At 29.8% G+C, this 21,648-nt stretch overlaps 1 protein-coding gene across 1 annotated transcript in view; it reads left to right on the top strand.

The window, feature by feature from the left end:
* Positions 1–21,648, top strand: part of Ufl1 (UFM1 specific ligase 1) — a 56,692-nt gene that overhangs the window by 7,422 nt on the left and 27,622 nt on the right. Inside the window, exons 3-6 of the mRNA XM_075370616.1 lie at positions 2,724–2,965; positions 10,668–10,857; positions 13,258–13,404; positions 18,597–18,772. Of these exons, the coding sequence (XP_075226731.1) occupies positions 2,724–2,965; positions 10,668–10,857; positions 13,258–13,404; positions 18,597–18,772 (755 nt within the window). The remainder of the gene's footprint in view (positions 1–2,723; positions 2,966–10,667; positions 10,858–13,257; positions 13,405–18,596; positions 18,773–21,648) is intronic.

Here is a 21,648-nt window from a genome sequence, read left to right as displayed (position 1 = left end):
CTCTCCTCCCTATCTTCTTGTTCATCACGAAACCTACTCCTTCCTGCCCATTATTTGACGCTGAGTTAATTACTCTAAAACTACCTGTCCAAAAGTCTCCTTCCTCTTCCCACCGAACCTCACTAATTCCTACTATATCCACCTTCATCCTACCCATTTCCCTTTTTAAATTTTCTAGCCTACCAACCTTTTTCAAGCTTCTAACATTACACGCTCCGACTCGTAGAATGTTATTTTTTAGTTTTGTGGTGACCCCTTCCTTAGTAGTCCCCACCCGGAGATCCGAACGGGGGACTATTTTACCTCCGGAATATTTTACCAAGGAAGGCGCCTCCATTATTGTTGTGTGAAAATGCAGAGAGCCACATTTTCTTGGAAAAAAAAAACAGCTGAAGTTTTCCATTGCTTTCAGCTGCGCAGTACTCAGAGGACTGAGTGATGTTGATATGGCCGTTTAAGTCATTGTGACTCACGCCCCTAACAACTACTGAAAGAGCTGCTGCCCTCTTTCAGGAATCATTCCTTAGTCTGGCTCTCAACAGTTCCCTCTCCAATGTGGTTGCACCTTCGGTCCAGCTACTCTGTATCCCTGAGCACTCTAGCCCCCTCACCAACGGCAAGGTCTCATGATTCATAGAGGGGGGTTTATTATTATCATTATTATTATTTATTTACCTTATTTTCTAAGACCTTAGACTAATAAATTGTATTTACTTAAATATTTTTATTTGTTAGTCTTTCAATATCCTGGTTGTGCCGTGAACACGCAATAAACCATCACCTGAAATGTGGTATATGATGAGTTTTATCTGTTTTTAAAGAAATTCACAATTTATTCCATTTGTTTTTAAAACAGCCCTCCAGTTTCAGATCAGAGATAAAATGTAACCTGCTTTTAATATAGTTCATTTTTTAACTCTTGTTATTAGAAAAAAAGTAATGAATTTTTGTCAAATCTTTCTTTATCTGGGAATGAACTTCTCCCGTTGACGATAAATTAATAAAATTACTTTATTAATTTTATAATAAAATATCTTCTTTCATTTAAAATAGAAAAGAGGTTTAAAGAGGTGTCTTGTTTTAATGTAGGTGTTAATACATTCAGAAATAATCTGTTTAGAATTTTTTCCTGCTTAGTTGAGAGGCCACTTAAGAAACGTTTTACTGCCTTAAAAGAGAAACAATTTTGTTTTTGAAATTAATTATGAATATTCGACAAGCAAGACAGTATGTAACATTTTGGTTGCAGTATTAGTATATATCCTGTATGAGCATTTATGGTGAGATCTCGTATTTTCTGCAGTAGATGTATTTTTTGTCTTCTTCCTTATTTATTTTTTTACGTTTACTGAATAATTCTAACGATTAAATTCGTATCAGACCTGGGTGACTGATGAATCCATGTCATTTGATTATAAATTTCACAGGCAGTTCTATCCAACACTGACTAGTGGTAGAAGGGTTGAAAGCTTAAAAGGTACAGTTGCACTGTAATGCAGCAGTGAAAATTCAAATCCTGGACAATGGAGACATAAGGCATGAAAACTATATACATTAAAAAAATACTGTGGCCCACAAGTAATATAAGTAGAATTTGAAATATGGAAGTATAATATTTTCTTAACAGTAAGTCAGTTTCATGGACACTATTATGATGTTGGGTCCCTTTGAATCACATTTTGATCTAATGATTTAGGAATATAATTAGCTACATCTATATGTACTACATGAAGAAAAAATCTGATGTGAACACCACATAACTTGTATGTCTATTAAATTGCATACATATATACATTTTTTCAAAATGAAAAGTACATAAAATTTTATTTCATTAATAACTTCTAATATTTTTTCCATATATATTTTTTTATTGCTATTATTGAATTATCTATTGTAAATTTTGTTTTACAATCAGAGGTTAATAATTATTAATAAATTACTACATTTAAATTAAAAAAAAGGAGATGAAATCTCCTTTTGAATCGATCTGCCTTCCCCTTATAAGATCCAAATATTTCTTTAATTAAAATCTCATTTGGCTATAACTCTGGAACCAATTAAAATAAGTACCACTTATGATACATTGTTGAAAAGCTCTCAATGTGGGCTTATTACTACAGTTAAGAAAAAGTTCAAAATCCAAATTTTTTTAGACACTTTTAGTTCAGTTGATTGCAATCAAAAGGGGAGGTGTATAACTAATTGTTACAACAGTCCTAAATCCAATATTTTAACATCTTATGGCTAATCGTTTTTGAATTATGTGAGATGTATGTACGTACGTACATAAAAAAATATGTATGTACAGAGGTCACACCAAAACTGGTCAAAATGGATTCAGGGATGGTCAAAATGAATATTCCACTGAAATCTGAAAACCAACATTTTTTACGATCACAATACTTCCTTTACTTTATAGATGGAAGTAAAAATACCTGCAGTTACCTTCAGGCCTTGATTAAAAAATACTGCCTAAGATTGTCTGGACACTACCATAACATGAATCAGTCAATTCTAAGTACTACTAAAAATAATACATTTTTAAAAATTTAATCTACCCAAAATATAAAAGAACATAGAAGCTTATATATTTACAAAGACTTGGAGTCCTGATTTAAATATAATGTTAGTTTTTTTAGTTATTTGAGATTAATATCTATTCACTAAATATCAGCCATAACTGTAAAAAATAACTTAAGTATTGTTTTTTTACATTTTTTCAGGTAGAATCAATTTGGTTGAATTGGCACGTATATTAAATGTTGATTTAAATTATGTTACGGTTAAAGCAATTGAAATTGAACGATCAGACAGTGGTATTAGTTTAGTTCTTGGACAACTTATTGATAGAAGTTACACGCAACATGTAGCTGATGAAATAAATGATTATTTGTCTGCTCATGGACATGTAACAATTGGTGATCTCACTCGGCAGTATGATTTACCTACTGATTTCCTGCAAAGTGTAAGTTTTCAGTTTTATTTATTTATTTTTAAATAATCAGATTTTTGATTTTACATCCTATTTAGATGCATATGTAAATCATGACAATTAAAAAATGTAATAAAAAATTTTTGAATGCATATTATATTTTTTACGAGTAAGAATTTTCATATTGTAGTTAATATGTGTCCTCTTTCTACGATGTGATTTACAAACCACATTAGTACTTATTTATGTAGTGCTTACATATGTTCTGTGTGTCAGAGAATAAAAGTTTGTCCAATGTGTTTTCTGTCTGATATATTTTGTTCAGTCATTGCAGTTTAATTTGTGCATTCTTGACTTGTGTGCTTGATAATATGTTTTGTTTTTTGTTTTTTTTTTTTCATTATATGATATCATGTTTCTATTTGTTATTTTAAACATGACTCAGCAACAGCAAACCTTTCTTTGATGGTCTTGTGCAGCAGTACAGAATTGCAAATATTTTTACTTTCTTGGCATACATCATAGCTGTAGAAGAACTATGTTGCAAGAAGGAAAATATGGTAATCAGTCAAAAAATGGGATAAGGATTTTTCTGCCTATCTTAACATTTCATGACCCAGGGACCCCAAAAAACAAAACAAGTAGGGGATAAATGTTCCTATGTAAGCATGTTGGCACATTTAAAGTGTATTTAAGTTTTTGACTGGATAAACCGATTTTAATGATATTTTGTACAGAAACATGTATATGGGTAATTCGTTGATAAAATTTTGAGGTCAGTATCAACAGGGGGTAAAATTTTTTGGATCAATGTTCTCAAAATTTTGCAAACGAAAGATCATTTTAAGATCAATACATCCATGCATGCTTATCTTACCATTTTTTTTTTTTTTTAATTTTGCCCCAAAATTCCTCCTTTACCAAAATTGTAAAAAAATTCATTGCATCTTTTTAACTCATTTTTTTGTCTTCCTAGGTATAATAATAGTGCAAGTGACTCCCTAAAGAATACTTAAGGGGCAATACTGGGGGATAGCCGATCAAAGCAAAAATATTATTTTTTTGAATTTTTTATAAATTTTTTTAAATTTATTTAAACCTTTAATGTTATTCAAAGTTAAAATAATAAGCTTTTATAATATTGCAATAGAATGTCATCATAATTCACCCCATCTCAAAAATATCATTGGTAACTTTTTATTGGTTGTACAATTTTCAGTTGAATTTTTTTAGTTTCTTCTATTTAACATAGTAAACATAGAAATAAAAAAAATCCTGAAAGGTGATTTTGGAAGTGGGGGAGCAGAAAAAGATTAAAAAATCTGATTTTTTGAATCTGTTTATATTTGTTTTGTTATATGTTTATTTGAACATATAACTTATGATAATTATACATAAAACTTATCATAAATTACCTTCCGCAAAATAGTTATCTTAGGTAACTTTTTTCATGTATCACTACTTTTCCATTATTTAAGAATAAATAACCATTGCCCGGAAAGTATTACAATTTTGTTGTCAGCTTTTTTTGATAAAATATTCACTCGGATAAAAATATCTTATACATAATCACACAGTATATAACAACAACAACAGAATTAATATAAGCAAATCAATTATTAGAAACTGGATACTCTAATGATGTCTGTTTGTATAAATTAAAAATAACTTACAAATTTTATACATATTATGTAAAAAATCACTATTTCATCATACTTGGACTGTTATGAAGTTTACGAAAACATTCTTAAATTTGGCAAAAATAATTTATTAAAAGAATAAAAATAATACATATCAAATATACTGATCACTTCACCCTCATACTAAAGAGATTTCCTAATCACTTCATGATAGACAACATTAACAACAGAACTGTTGTTAAATCCACTAATCTCAGTGCTTTAGAAATTGCAATAGGTTTAACTAAAATGCAGAATAAAACATTTGATTTGCTTATCTACATAGCTTCAAAATCCGTTTGAATTAAAATCCTATTGGTTCCCATTTGGGTAATTATGGACGTGCACATATTACTTTGATTTTATTACCATTAAATCTTTATAAACACTTAATAGATTATTAGCTATACAATATTATATATAATATTTATTCTTAATAGTAACAGTATTATTACATTTTTTCTCATGCCTGATTTTTGACACAATTTCAGTAAATGTGTTGAGTTAATGAATTTAATAACTTTTCATTTAGTCGCTTTGGAAATATGGAATCGATACTTTTTGTAAAGATGCAGTAATGAGTTTTGTAATTTATAGGCATTTACGCCTAATATGTGCAGCGCTAATTAACTATAACATTTACTGATATTGTATTATTTATTTAGCTTTGTATCATTAGACTTATCTTAATGATTACATTATATTTAACTTTTATGCCAGCAATAACTTAAATTTTTTTATCAAAATCATATTATTCTTCTAATTACCAATATCATGTCTAATTGTTGAGACATTAGGATCAAGAACTGAAATTTTAATGATCACCACTTTTATTGCATTTGTGTATGGCATAAATAGTTTTAAATCTTCATCAATGAAATCAGTAGCAAATGAGTAGTGAGTTTGAAAGAATCTAATACCAGTAGTAGTTGGAAGGGTCTATACAAGCGTGTTAGTTTATGTGCAATGTATCTGTGGTGTATATATTGTATTAGAGAAATAAACTAAAGATGAATTATTTTTCTAAATGTACACATGAGGATAATAGAAAAAAATGTGTGCTCCTTGCAGTTCAAAGATTTCATTTGGTAAAAATAAACTTGAAAATTTTCAGATTTTTTAATAGAAAAGCATAAACATTTCGTAAAGAAATTATTGAATCAAGAATTCAATCTCACTGATCCAAAGTTCCTATCAAGCATTTGTAGTACATGCTACACAGCACTACTAGAACACGAAAAGAAAATTTTGAAAAGGATATTGCCAAAAATGCCTAATATGTTGACATGAATTTACCAAAAGAAACCAGGGCTAATGATGGTTCATACAATTGCTTCATCTGTCGTACTGGGTGGTTTCATGGTAAAGCAAAAACTATAAGAGGATGTGGTAATGTGAGAAATATGTCTATCAAAATTAATGTTTTCACTGGAGTAGATGGAGCTCTCAAATGGCAACTCTTCCATTAAGGACACCAGTAGCCAACATCAGTAGTGAAGTATTATGTGTGATACACATAATACTTCACTTAACCTATTTCCCTTGTTTTATCAAGAAAAAGGAACAACATAAATTTAAAGGATCATCGGCAATTGCTCAAAAAAATACAATTAGACTTGTAGAAAATCTATCAAAAAACCAGCTACAGCAAGTAGTTACTTAAATTTTAAGTGGAAAATTGAAGAGCTGACCATCTCTCCTAACAATAGTGCTAATGTCTATGAGTGCAAATTGGAACTGAGCACTGTAAGTTCTAAACTGAGATTCAAGGTGAATCCGAAAGAGTCAAAGATTATGAATGAGTTTTTCACGCTAAAGTTTGGACAACTACCAAGTTAATACGGCCTTGTCATATAATGAGATGAAATAACTAACTTCCTAAGATGCAACGTTGGCATGAAATCTGTACCTTCTTATTAAGAGAAGCACATGCATGAAAAAAATTCCCTACTGAATACTCTATAGAATATTACTAAGGAGGGCATATATGGGTTTGATATGGAATTTTCTGTATCTGCAGAGAAAGAAAAAAGACCAATTGTTTAGGTGAGGATAGAATATCTGATAAAAAGAGTGATAGAAAAAAGGCACTTGATCAGAAGTGTCAATGTCAATATCGTGGCAGATAGTGATCAAGAATTTTAAAAAATTTATGTGTTTCCAAAAGATTCTTCATTAGAATCAGATGACAAGTGCAGAAATACATATTCAAAAGGTGGAACAGCAGGTCATGAAGGTGTCTAATGAGCCTCAACAGATTGATTTTACTATGCATAGTTCTTTATGTAAAATAAACTTATAATAACATTCAACTGCTGTTCAAATTGCCAAACATGAACATTTTATTCAAGTTTTTATCAGATTTCAAAATTCTCATAAGCAATGGTCAACAAACAGCAACAGCAACATTTCCATGGCCAGGGAGCTCCTGGACAGCTTGCAGCAGGTGCTGGCCTTGCAGATTACATGTGCCTATAGCAACCCCGGGGTGCTGCCCCTCGGTCACAGTGGAGGAGAGGGAGATGAGACAACGGGGTGCTTTGCCAAGTGTCACACGTCATTGGTTTATCAAGCAGTGGCAAGAGAGGTGGCAGGCATCACAGACAGGTGGGTGGACAAGATCTCTCACCCTGGAAATCAAGGCCTGGATAGGGAGGAAGTCTGGAAACCTGTAGTATGAGCTCACTCAGTTTCTGTCCACGGTTGCTTTGGTGCTTACCTGCATAGGATTGGGAAAAGAGCTTCCTCCCTATGTAGGTATTGTGCAGTTTTTGACTCCCCAGAACAAGTGATTTTTTGGTGTGGTGATGGTATGATATATGGCACCCAGTAGTCAAGGAGTTCGAGGAGTTGGTGGCTGAACGTGTGGTCAAAATGCTTGAGTTGGAGGCTGCGTGGAGTGTCGTAGCTGCCATGGTGGAGGCCATTGTTCGCAGTATGGAGATGGTTGAGGGTTCTCTGATCCCTGTTCATATGTTTGGTTGTGGACCTTAGGGGCTCTTCTATATAAATTGATGAAATTATCTTAATTGTTTTGTCATTTGATTATGTATATTTAAAAACAGGTTGAATTCTTTGGGGGCCACTGTAGTTTGCGTTGTGGTGTTGCTAGTCTGGTAGCTAGTTATACTAGTTATTTGTGTTTCCTCTTCTTCGTGTGTCATGTTCAAGTGCAAACGGTATAGTGGTGGTGTAATCGCACCAAATTGCAATGTGTTTTTTTTTGTGTGTCTGTTGTATTTTGTAATATAATGTTTCTGCAGCAATTCTTGTTGCGGTGGTGCTATCGTGCATGTTCATGCGTGTATCATGCCGTAACATATATATATATATATATATATATATATGTGTGTGTATGTGTGTGTGTGTGTGTGTGTGTGTGTGTGTGATGTATACTTTGGGTAGGTGCTACAGTAATTTGTGTTGTGATGGTGCATGGTACGAACACGCATGTCGTACCGTGTGTCAAATCATATAGTATCATGCGATGTGTGTTCATATCATGTATCATATTGTGCATGCTTGTTTTATCGTACTGTGATAAAAAAAAAAATGTGATGTATACTTCAGGCACTACAGTAATTCATGTTGTGGTGATGTTATTGTGTAAGATTGTAATTGGTGTATAATATGTGTGTTGGGTTTCATCAGGTTTAATGTTACTGCTTCTTGTTCTTCATTATTCCATGTAAGGAGGAAATAAGTGTGGAGCATAACATTTTTCAATATATGAAAATTGTACTAAAGTTATTTGCCATTGTGTAGCTGAAAATGATTTGGTTTGGCCGTTTTGCAGAGCTGGTGACCTCTTGCAGGGTGGGGACTGAGTTAAGCTTAAAAAGTGGGTCTGGTCTCCACCTGGTACAATTGCAAAAAAAAAAAAAATATTAGAGGTTGCATTTTATGCTCGACATCTGTGTCCCTTGGCCGCTTGGAATTTTGTACAAATTGGTGAAATGGCAACCATCAACATTTTTCATTCTAAGTCCAATAGTCTTATCACCAAATTTTATGAGTACACCTGGTAACTTTCCGTCCTCTGAGGTGGTGAGAATGTTGCTCTTGCATTTCGTTTGACAAACATTTGTGTATTAAACTGACATAAGGAGCACGACTCTTTCATTCTGTAAGAATCGACTGTTGTACATTCTCATTTGTGAGAGTGTATATTCTTGTTGTTGAGAAGTCTTTGCAAAAATATTCATGGCACTTCTTTCTCTATTTTTTCTTAAAGGTACATTCTTTTCTTGGCAACTTTCCTTTAAACATCGCTCTCTCATTTGAGCAACGCGTTTAGTAGGCCTACCCATATTTTAATAATATAAATATGTAATATATATGTATAGGCACTAGATACTATTAAAAATTGGGAAATAGAATAATTTATAAAATTAAAAATAAAAACTGACCTAAACAAATAATAGTACTAAAAAGTTACAAATAATTGTTTTTATTTATTAACTAAATTAAACGTATTTGCAACAAATTACTATTTTTGTAGTCTGTCTACTTCATACAATGCACATTGATAATAGAAGTTGTGCTGCAGTAAAATGAGATCTATAAAAATATAATACAATAATAAAATGCGTCATACAAAAATATGATATCAGAATACTTTATAGATGCTTAGGTACATATATTGTCACCAAGTATATATGCCATAGTGAACTCAAGATGAGGTATGATCTCATGAGACGTGTTGTCATATTTGTTCCTGAGATCCCATTTCACATGTGGGAAGCCTGTTTAGCCACCTAATGGTCAGTTGGGATACTAACTTTATGTTTAATTTGTGTTGGCTGACACTGACTTCAAAAATAGTTATTTGTTGTAAATACTTTTACTTTAGTTAATAAATAATGATATAATTATTTGTAACTTTTTAGTGCTATTATTTGTTGAACTAAGTTTTTATTTTTATTTTTTATAAATTATTTTATTATAAATTCAAGTTTGAGTAATTAGTCAAGAGTTTATTTCTCTTAAAGTAATCATTTTTATTTCTCTGACTCAGACATTGGGAACCACTTCATTCATCATGGTCCTTAATTAACCTGCCAAGAAATGCTTGTTACGTTAGAATGGTGTTGCTAATTTTAGAAGTAACTTGTACATCACACAGGTTGCTTAAACTTTGGGTTATGTAAAAAAGTAGTCATAGAAGAAATCCTTTCATTATTCTTGATTAGTTTTTTGGTGTTGGGCTTTGATAATTGTGTGAAATTTGATTTGTCTCTGCAGAAATTGATTGACAAATAAAATGTGACAACTCTTTTTTTTTTAACACTGCTCTAAAGTTATTTAGCTACATTTTCATCAATGAAAGTTCAATATTCCCGGTACTGTCAGAGTAGAGAAACTCCATGCACAATTATATATCGCATAACTCTAGTTTACCTACTTTGTTACTGACTTGAGGAATGTTAGAAACAGGTAGATGGGTCAGTCATGATTAATTAACAATACTAATGGAAACTGTAATTTATAATTCTATAAAAAGCAGACAAAAATAAAATAACCAAAAAAAAAATTAAATTAAATCTAACTTGTATAGAAATAACTAAACAAATCTCAGAAAATAAATGTAATCTAGGCAGACTAGATATATCTATTACACAAAATAAAAATTAAAAGAATCTTAAATAGTAACCAGTTTTGAAATCATATTAAAAAGGAACTCAAACCTGCACATTTTTACTTTTTCATTTGCTTCATAATGGATTAATCTTTGTGTTTTTTAAAAGTTTTTTCTGGAAAAAAGAAATTAGTTAATATTTATTTTTAAATAATCACTTCAATTTGCCTAAAATATTATTTAGTACTACTGTGGTTATTCTGTCTCTCTTAATTGTTACTTGACATTTTGTAAAAAATTCTCAATTTTGTATCTTTTGTGTTGCCTTTCTAATTATGTGGTTTTTAATAATGGACTTAATAGGTTGTTAATTTATGAATAAACTATTCGATGAAATAAAGAAAGTATAAATTATAATTATAATGTTAAAAGTTTATTTTAAAATTCATTATACTTATATGTTTGTAAATTATTTCAGTTGGTTGAAAAGAATTTGGGTAAAACTATACATGCAAAACAAGATAAACAAGATCAGAGATTATTTTTCACCGAAGCATTTGTTACTCGTAATAAATGTATTGTTAGAGGAGCATTAGCTGCTATTACTCAGCCTACACCAGTTACTGCCATTCTTAATCAATGTGGCATTCAAAAACGAGATTTCTTTTGTATGTATAATTCTACCATATCTTTTAGTTTATAACTAATTTGTTAAAAGTCAGCTGTATATTCCTGTTCATTTTTTTTATTTTTCTGAGTATTTTTAATGTTATAGATTAGTTTCTTCTTTCAAGGAAACATATTTTATAATGTAAACAATTTCTAATAGTGAAACCCAATTTTTATAGTTTTGAGTTCTTTTATAATTATATTTACCATACACATATTTTATTTTGTTTGGTTTCTACTGCCATCACACCTGCATTGTAATCTCTGATTCTGTATGTTTTGGGTAATTTTATTTTCCAAATTATGGTCTTTCACCGCCTTCATCATACCTACTCTCTATGTTGTTTGTGGTTATCCTCTTCATCTTAGTTAGATGACTGCCATTCTTAAATTGGATGTGGTAATCTCTTTGGTACATTACATTGGTGGCACATACTACCATACTACAAAATTTGTTTCATAGGGGTATTGTTCACATTTCACTTTACCTAACAATGTCACTTGGCAACATCTCTGCAGATATGTAATTTCTTTAGCCTTCAGTTTCTGATTTAATTGGCTATTCAAACCCGAACATCTTATTCATATATTACATGCTACATTCTATTAATGCTTTAAAAAACTGATCATTCTTCTTAGAAATTTGGTTACTCTGGAGGGCTGAATGCAATTTTCTTTTAATTACCTTACCATTTTTAACGTTATTTTTAATTTTCAATTGATTTCTCACGTCATACATTAAAGTACTACCAAATATTCTAGTTTATCATGATACTTAATAATCTGCAGCAAAGCTTCCAAATCGCTTCCCTTTTACCATACAACCATACAGCATATCTTATATTGATCTCCAATTTCTATTTTTATACTCCACTACCAAGCTCTTAGTCATATGCAAAATATGGCCCCTCATCCTTAGCCATAATAAGCTTCCAAAATCTCCTATTCCAAAATCTCTTGTTTCCCAAAGATATTGAATCGGTAACAATTATGTATTTCCTTAAGATCAACAAATATCATACAGAGCTCTCTATTATAAGCTAAGTCTTTTTTCCATGTGTTGTTTTACATGAAAATATTTGTACAGGGAGGACTTGGTCTAAAATCACTTTTTCCTCAAAGACTTGCAGCCGATCTTCAGTAGGTTGTTTCAATACATGCTTGTGTAGTTAAAGTCACTGTTCATGTTACACTTATTTATCCTCTCTAATTTTTACAATTCTGAGTAGATTTTTTTTCTTTTAACCCAATTCGATAGCAAGAGGTGAACATGCAATTCTCTTAGTATAGTTGTTGTTAACAAAAACAAAAAACAAAAAAATTGTTATATTAAAAATAATTAATACATAACTCTTCAGAAAAGGTTAATAGAAAGTAAGATATTATATTACAACAAAGATATTTAATAGAATATTGGGAATTTCTTTTACATTACAAAATGATAAACCATTATAGCTAGTGATTTATAAATAACTAATTTTTAAACAAAGACATGCTACTTTGCAGCATCAAAGTAGCAAGTAATCAAATCAACAGTTGTTGATTTGATTAGTACAACAATACATATTAATGTACCCTGTAATTGCATGCTTGAGTAGCAATTGATATTCTGTTATCTAAGACTAGATCCAATATATCAGTTTATTGATGTAAATTTGTTACTTTTTTTACATATTTTTAAAGGAATTTAAAAAATGATGATTATATGTTTATTATATCCTGTTTTTAGTTATTTATCATTAATCATAAATATCCTATTTTATTTATGGTATTACTAAAACAACAGTCAAGTGCTGTGATTATAGTTAGCGTATTGTACATTTATTTACAGCGAGTTTTTTTTAATTTCTTTTTTTATTTGAAATTTAATTATAAATATTACAAAAAAATAATAAAGTAGTTAAAAAATTCATCTTTGTAAATTATTTATCAAGTAATATGTGTTACCTTATTAAACAATTTTGGCCACAGGTAGGTTATGATATTGCAATGTTCATTAAATTCCTAATATATATTTTTTTTCAATTTGTATCTGAAAATTTCTGTTGTAATATAAAATTACTACTGTGCTTTTATTTGTTTTTCTGAAAAAAGTTTTTAACAAGTTGTAGTGTGGAGAAATCAGTTTTCTTCATTACTAAGTGTTTAGTATATTTTTCTGTATATAAACTGGAAAAATATATTCCATTGTTTTTAAAAACATTTGCTATAAAGCTGCATTTTTTTCTGAATGAAACAGATATGTCAAGCAGATAGATGATGTAATTTAAACCTTTAATCAAATGTAATTCTGTAAGATTAACAATTTTTAGTGAATAAAATTCATATATATAAAAAAGAAAATAATTTTATGTTCAGTGAAGATGAATGTTTAAATTGTTACATTTTATGATTTGTAGTTGTCGTGGATTCTCTTATAGAGGCAAAACAGGTTGCAGGTGTTTTATCAGGACGTCAGTCAAATAATTGTTTGTACATTCCTCATGTTTATTCTAAGGCACAAAATGAATGGGTCACTAATTTCTATAAACAAAATGGATATCTTGGTAAGTTACAATTTAAACTTCTTATTAAAATTTACTGGTTTATATTGCATTTCCTGTTTCCTGTTTCCCAGAAGAAAACATGTATATAAATAAATATATATATATATTCAATATTAACGGAAATGTAACCACCAAAACACAGTAACAAATAAACAAACTTAAAAAACTAGCACAGTAATCGACTTTCACGAGATCCCACATCATAACTTGGTAAAAAATTCTGTTATTATATTATCAATTATTATTAAAAAAACTAAAATTTAATAAATTTAAATAAATACTATTTAAAATAGTGATAATATAATAGTTTAATAATCATTATTTAAATAGTGATACATAATTCATTAACATTTTGACCAATGTGTTAATAATTTAATATCACATGAAATGTATACCACAAAAACACAGTTATTAGATAACTTAAACGTACCATATTAATTTCCAAAAACTGGTTTTCACAGCATACTGCATCTTCAGTTGGTATTAAATTTTTAATTTATTAATTTTTTCTATATTTATTAAGTTAAAATTTTTATCTTTTAATTAATTTTACAATTTTTTTTTGTAAAATTAAATTTTCTGTCCAGTACTGGGCAGCAAAATAATAGCATAAAATTAGATGTATGCTTATAATATCATTCAAAATATCACAATAGAAAACATAATTAAAAAAAAAGACAAATCATTAAAAGAATGTGTTTTAATGTAATAAATATAGAATTTATAACCAACTGAAGATGCAGGATACTGGTTATTGGAATTTAATATGGTAAGTTTAACTTATTTAATTACTGTGTATTTATATATACTTGTACTTGTCTAATTATTGTATATACTTATCTTCTTCTTTATTTCATGGTATACATTCCTGCCTGTTTTGAACTTTAAAAATTGTTCCATCTTTTCCTAGGATGTTCCAGAGATCTCACTACATCTGGTACATAGATTAACACTTTCTTCAGTAAGCTACTCTCCTCCATTCCATCAAGATGCTGCCATTATCTTTCACAATATTACATAACCTTTTGTACCTTAAAGATGCCGAAATTCGTTCTAATTTCAGTCTTCTCTTGTATACCTGGGTGTACAATATAGGAACTTCATCTCTGCTGACTGGATTTTATCATAGTCTCTCTTTGACATGACCCATGTCTCACTCCTGTACAAGGAGTGGGCACTACCATTGTTCTATAAAATTGTAGCTGGGTGTCCTTCCTCATAAGATTCTTCAGAGCTCTATGAATCGTCCCACACACAAACTGAAATCAATTAATCTTATTTTATATATATATATATATATATATATATATATATATATATATATATCACAGTCATATTGATAAGAAATATCATATCCAAGATATCATATGTGTGATACCTGCTCTTGTCGTATAATGCTGTTTTATTTTTGATAATTTTCTTGCCTTTAAAAGCCATAAGCTTTGTCTTACAGAAAAATTCAGGTCATATTGCTCGGCTATTTCAAGAAGTTTAAACACCCTTCTACGAGTTATCTCCTCTTTCCTGTAACACAATTACTTCTTCCACAAACATCAAACAGCCAACAGTATCACAATGGCTTAATTTTATCCCTAATCCCACTTGTTCCAACTTATGATTATATCATATATATAAATATTAAAAAGTGTAGGTGAAATAGTGCACCCTTGTCAGACTCCATGATTAACTAAAATTTCCTCAGACATTTCAAAGCCTGTGTCAATAATTACTTTTGTCCCCTCGTAAACACTCCTAAATTGTATTTATTTGATATTGCAGATACCCATCCTTCTCAAGTATTTACAATAACACATTTCTATATACTGTATTAAATGCATTCTGAAATCCACAAAGGTATATGGGTCTCTAAATTAAACTCTGTGTTTTTCAGTGATTTGTCTGATGTAAAAATATTATCCGTGCATAATCTCCCATTCCTAAGACCATTCTGCTCCTCTAACAATAAAGCCTCAGAAACTTTTCTCATTCGTCCATTAATAATCCTACTATAAATATTATAGGCACAATAAGGTAGACTAATACCTCTATAATTATTGCAGCTACTCCTATTCCCTTTTTTTAAAATTGAATTAACAAAGACAATTCTCCAAGATTTTGGGATTTTGGACTGTTTCCAGCATTCATTCATCAGATCTAAGAATTGAAGTTCAAAGAAGAGACCTCCGTATTGAAAATTTCTGTGTTTAGCCCATCTGGTCCTGCTGCCTTCTGATTTTTCACACCCTTCAGTGCTTTCCCAAGCTCCTGCACAGTTAATGAATCCATCCCATACAAACTGTTTCAACATCCTCTCAATCTCCTGCACCATCTCTCTCACTGACCCACGGTTTCTTGTAATGTTCTATCCATTCCCTCATTGGAATTATATTAAACTGAACAACATCCTGTTATGTCTTATTTAATGCTTCATCAGTTTATAAGCCACTTGTCTCCCAAACATGTCTTTCACTATTTTTCTTATAAACTTCGCCCACGAATCTTTGTGAGCTTTATATGAGATTTTTAGCAAGATTTCTTTTGGCTTTGTAAATTTTCCTTGTCTCTTCTATGTTCTGCTACAAATGTAATTTATAGGCTTCCTTCTTCTCCGCTATTAATTTAGCTGTATATCGTTCCAAACCTTCAAACTTTTTATATTATTTGATTTTTTATTTTTTCTTAAACCTTTAAAAAGTATGTATTTCTATTTCATATAATATTAAAAAAAAATTATATGTATATATATTTAAATTCTATTAATATAAACCACCTTGTGTAGAATATTGAGATAAGACATATCTTATCTTAATTTTACCATGAAAGTGTTTCCTGGAATCTGCAGTCATGATTGAAATATTTAATTAAATTACATTTAAATATTTCAATCATGACTAAGGATGTGGTATCCCGTAAAAGTACTTTCATAGTAAAATAAAGGTAAGATATGTCTTATCTCATTACTCTGGGTTAATAGTTTATATTGATATAATTTAACACTACATATTCATAACATGAATCTTAATAAGATTAATTTTAGTAAAATATATATATATATATATATAAAATTAATATTTTATGTTAAAATTTTTAAGGTAATACAACAATACAAAAAATAATTAAACAACATTTAAATTTGTATTTTTGTAATTTATTATTATTAAATGGTTGTATTACCTTAAGAATTTTAACATAAGATATTTATTATCTATTTAAACAACTAAGAAGTTTCTTTTTTAATAATAATATATATATATATATATATTTTTTTTTTTTGTTTTGTTAGAAAGATGTTTGTATAAGTTTACTGCTTAACTCTAATGAATACAAAACTAGAATAAGCTAACCATTTGATGATATAACACAAAAAAAAGTACTTAAAAGTTTTAGATACTCAAAAAAGGGAATTTACAAGTTTATATTTTAAAATAAAGTGCATTTTGTGCTCAAAGTGGTTACGAAAGTCATGTTCAAAGAGTTAATGAAAGCTTACAAAAATTGATATATACTGTTTCAAAATTGGTTTATGTTTTTGTTTTTTACGCTTATATAGTGTGGTCATAGAAATAGTTACAGTAAACTATTCAACATGTTCAAATTATATAAATTCATAAGAGAAGAAAATGAAATATTCAGTAAGCGTTTAATGTATGTAAGAGATGTAATTACTATTTAGTTATTATTCTTTATTAACATATTCTCTGCATTGCCATTATTTGTATGTGTCTTTGCTGAAATAGTTTTTTCTCTGTAGTTTAGGTAACCCCCCATAATGCATGTGTATATTTATTTTTTGTGATAAAAACATGGGTGCTGTTGAAAAATAGTGCATAGAATTTTTTGTTTAAATTTATTGTATAACTTTCTCTCTTCAAATGTAAAAAAAGTACTACTAAGTTAAAAGCTAATAATTTTAAAAGCTAAATATTTATACAACGTATGTATAAAAGAAGTATTTGAAAATTAAAAATTGTTCTTTTATAGACAAAATATGCTCAAGTTTTCGTAATTGTACCTAAAAACATTTTTGTTGGCTCAGTGTTTATTATTTTTTATATAAAAAAATCCATTCTAACTTTCAGTAGTGATTTCTGTTGCCTGAAAGTAATAATATATTAAGAAAGGTTACTGTAATGAATAAAGAAAAAGCAAGAGCTTACATCAACTAACTTCACTCACAATTTTATTTTTATAAATGAGCAAATTTTAATTTTAGATCCGTAAATAGAGATTTTAATTAACAGGATAATTAATAGTTAACAAAAAATCTTTGCTATTATAATGTGTCCATTGATGGCCTTATTTATTTAATTATATCCAGATTTATACAACATAAAAAAAATGGAAAAAATTCAGCCAATGTAAAAAATAAGTAATCATTTATATTATAATTAACATCTAAATTATTTCAAAAGTAAAAAAATAGATCATTTGATTGAGTAGTGTCAATTACAACTACCAAAATGAAAAAAATGTTACTGAACATAAAAATCACTTCATACAAATGCATTATAATAAAAATTGGACTTTTCTTAGTGTTATTATCTAATACAAAAGCATTCACACTTGCTCCATCCCTCTACACTAGCACCGGAACAAGTAATACTGGACAGAAAATTTGTAGGCATTGCAAAAGGATAGGAATTAGCTTGTCTGCATTTAATTGACGCATTACAACATTAAGCTAAATTAAATTTACATTAAAGTATAATAAAGTTATTTACGCTTAATTACATCTTATGTGTATGTTACACTAGTATATTATGAAAAGTAAAACTTTAAATAAAAATTAAATTTTTAGGAATTTGTAGTTTAGCGTCCTAGCAGTATATATTTTTTTTTGTCTTCAGCCATTTGACTGGTTTGATGCAGCTCTCCAAGACCTATCCAATGCTAGTCATTTCATTTTGGTATACCCCCTACATCATGATGAAAAATAACAAGCTATTTTTTCATGTAGTAGATATTTATTTTGTAATAAATAAAGCACTTAATATAACCTTGTTTCTAAGTATATTAAATTTAATCAATACATTTAAATAGTGCTTTATTTACATAAAGCTAATATTACAGTTGTTTTACTATTACAAGTTTTACTCTTTTTTATTTGCAACGTATATTTTAATTCTCATGTTCAATTAAGTGTTTCTCTCTCGGTTGTGATTATTAGTGCCTTATTTTTTTTTTTTTTGCAGAATATGATGCATTAACTCGTTTAGGTATATCTGATGTCCATAGTTTTATTCATCGTCATTTAGCTTCAGAAAAATTATTAATGCTTCCATCTTGTGCTGTCGGCCGTCAACTTTTAGATCAAGTTGAAGCTGCAGTTGAAGAAACCCTTGCTACTGGATCTTGGCTTGATATCATGGTATTACTCGTTATTTTTTAAAATCTTTTAAAAGTAATTTTTAGTTTACATTAGTTATAATAAAATTAGACAGTGACATCAAAATTTCTCACTTCACAAGTGTTAGGATTTTCTCTAGCTGCACACATCTTAAACACTTGTAAAAAGTCAACAAGATATGTAAGCGAAATGTTTCAACAAAAAGACGCTAAGGTCCTTAATGAAGCGCAGCTTGATGCGTATTTAGTCAGGTTAGCAATGAACACCAATGCTGCTATTCCCACTGCTTTGCGAACTACATTGAAATGTAAGTTACTTTTTGGACAGTCCTCCTATATTAATTTAATAGTAGCAGTTTCAAAACTTGTCTAAGTAGTTCAAATACAGGGTGTATCATTAAGTTCTCCCTGGACTTTAATAATCTATTCTACTTGTGAAAATAATGCAAAAAAGTTCATATAAATATTTCATATAAACATATGTCCTAAAATGCTTCGTTTGCGAGTTATAGCTAGTGAAAGATTTTGCTCAGATTTCAGCTAACCTGGTGAAAAGAGGTCGTACTGAAATTTTTGGAATGTTAATTATGGAAATAATGCTAAACTATAAAATATAACTAATTCTGCCCCTTAATGTCCTAAAAATGTCAGTATGACTTCATTTCACCAGGATAGCTGAAATTCAAGCGAAAGCCAAATTCTTGCACTAGCCATAACTTGCAAACAAAGCATTTTGGAATTATGTTTATGTGAACTTTTTACATTATTTTTACGAGGAGAGTAGGTTATGAAAGTCCCGGCAGGACTCATGATACACTCTGTATATTTCAGTATTTTCCATATTACCATATTATTATTAGTTAGCTATTCTACATACATTAAGAAAGTGTTGAAAGTATAAGGTCTTAATTTTATATCCCTTATTATATCCCATTTGCTTCTTTCTGACTGCTGTAATTGTTCTTTTTTTATGCTAACAGACTTGAAATTACTTTGATTGATGTACTTTGAGGAATAAAAGTTTTAAAAGGTTTATCAATGTATTAATTCTTTTCTCATCAATTTGTCATCCTTTTCATTCCCATACATGTTACTGTTGCCAAGAACCATTAGAAGACTGGAAGTGTAGTGATTACATCCAAGGGTTTACTCATATGTACCCAGAATATCTCTATAATAGTTGTACACTCCTAGGGAACTTATAAACAATCTTATTTGTCACCAAACTAGCCTGGAATTGATAGGAGCAACACACATAATGTGACTATCAATTCAGAGGATGTGAGGCCAAATCCGTCACATGTGTTATTTAATCTCTTTGGAAATAGTAGACCTCCATATTATGAAAACTTCTACTTGTCATAATATTTCATTTCATCTTTTGTTAATGTTAATAAACCAAAAGTAGTTCAATTTTAAGCACAAAAGTGGCACTATTGCTAAAAATCAAAGTTAATCATCCTTTTTTAAATTTTCTTTTATAAAATATTTGTTCACACAAGAGTCAAGTAAACTAGAATATTACTACACAGGTATTGTGTTCAGTGCGATCTCAATAGTTTGACTATCCATTATGTCCAATAATCACCCTAAACTGTACTGCCACTCCAGTCACACTGCATTAGAACACGTCCTACTATAATATGTATAAGTTTTTGCAATTATTTCCATATCCTCCTGAAGGAAACTTCCAATCACTATTATGAACTAACAGAAACCATTGAGGCTTTCACATCTGCTAATTCCTAAAAATTAAAATGAGGGTTTATGTTGTCACCAATTAAATCATAATGATAAAGGCTACAAAGCTGGCCTTGATATGGATAATAATATTGAGGAGACAACTTAAACGATTTATCTTATTAAAAATGTTCTGGTATATCAACGTTTGGTATGGAATGCCATCCTGATTAGAAAGAGAAGAGATAGAGAAAAAATTATTGATGATAAGTTGTTGTTAATGTTTTAGAAAAGATAAGAGCATATATTCATTATCATCATTGTCCGTTCCCATTATCCAAGTTAACCTGGGTTGGCCCATTTACTACCCTATTCCACCTCTCACTGTCCTCTTCCTGTCTTCTTTCCCTTACTGCTCTCCTTGTATCTTCTCTTCATCACATTTTTAACCCACCTTTCCCTTGGTCTCCCTCCCTTTTTACCATTTTCACTCGACTGAAAAGTATAATGATTGCTACATATTTAAGTCTAGTAATGCTACATATTATTTAATTTCTTCCAACTGTCCATCAACTTTTCTTCTGATTCTCTTCTCTAATGTACACTCAAATAATTTCATTGTCAATGGTAATAAGATGATTCCTCTATAGTTGTTGCAGCCCATTCTATCACCTGTCTTAAAAATTGGAATAATAAGGCTTCTGCTCCAATCACTTGGTACTACCTTATCCTGCCATATGGCCCTAAAGAGCCTGTATCACCACTGAATACCAATAATCTCTGTCTTTTATTGCACTAGTCAGCATTTTGACTAACACCTCTTTTAGCCTGCATTTTCAGTTTCTGCTTGATCATCCTTACCCTTTCCTCTTTATCTTCTCCTGTGTTTAGCTGTGTGTTAAAATATTCCTTCCATCAGTTTAGGATTTCCTCTTTTCATTCCAAAACTTCTATCTTTATCTTTGAAGCTCATCATCGTCTCTCTCCTTCTTCTCATTTTTTTTCACCAAACCACACAGTAGCTTCTTTCTTCCCTGAATATCCCTTTCCAATTCCCTTGTAAAATCTTCTCAGCATCTTTTCTTTTCTTTGCTCACTATTTTCTTACGTTTTATGTTCTTGTTTCTATACACTTCCCTATGCCATTCCTTTCTGCTTTCCTTCCATTTACTATATCTCTAATTGTTTCATTCCACCATTTTGTTTTCTTCTCCCTCC

The sequence above is a fragment of the Lycorma delicatula genome, chromosome 7 (genome assembly GCF_047948215.1).
Source record: "Lycorma delicatula isolate Av1 chromosome 7, ASM4794821v1, whole genome shotgun sequence".
NCBI lineage: Eukaryota > Metazoa > Arthropoda > Insecta > Hemiptera > Fulgoridae > Lycorma > Lycorma delicatula.
The sequence above is the reverse complement of the archived record's forward strand: the minus strand, read 5'-3'. Positions and strand labels throughout refer to the sequence as shown.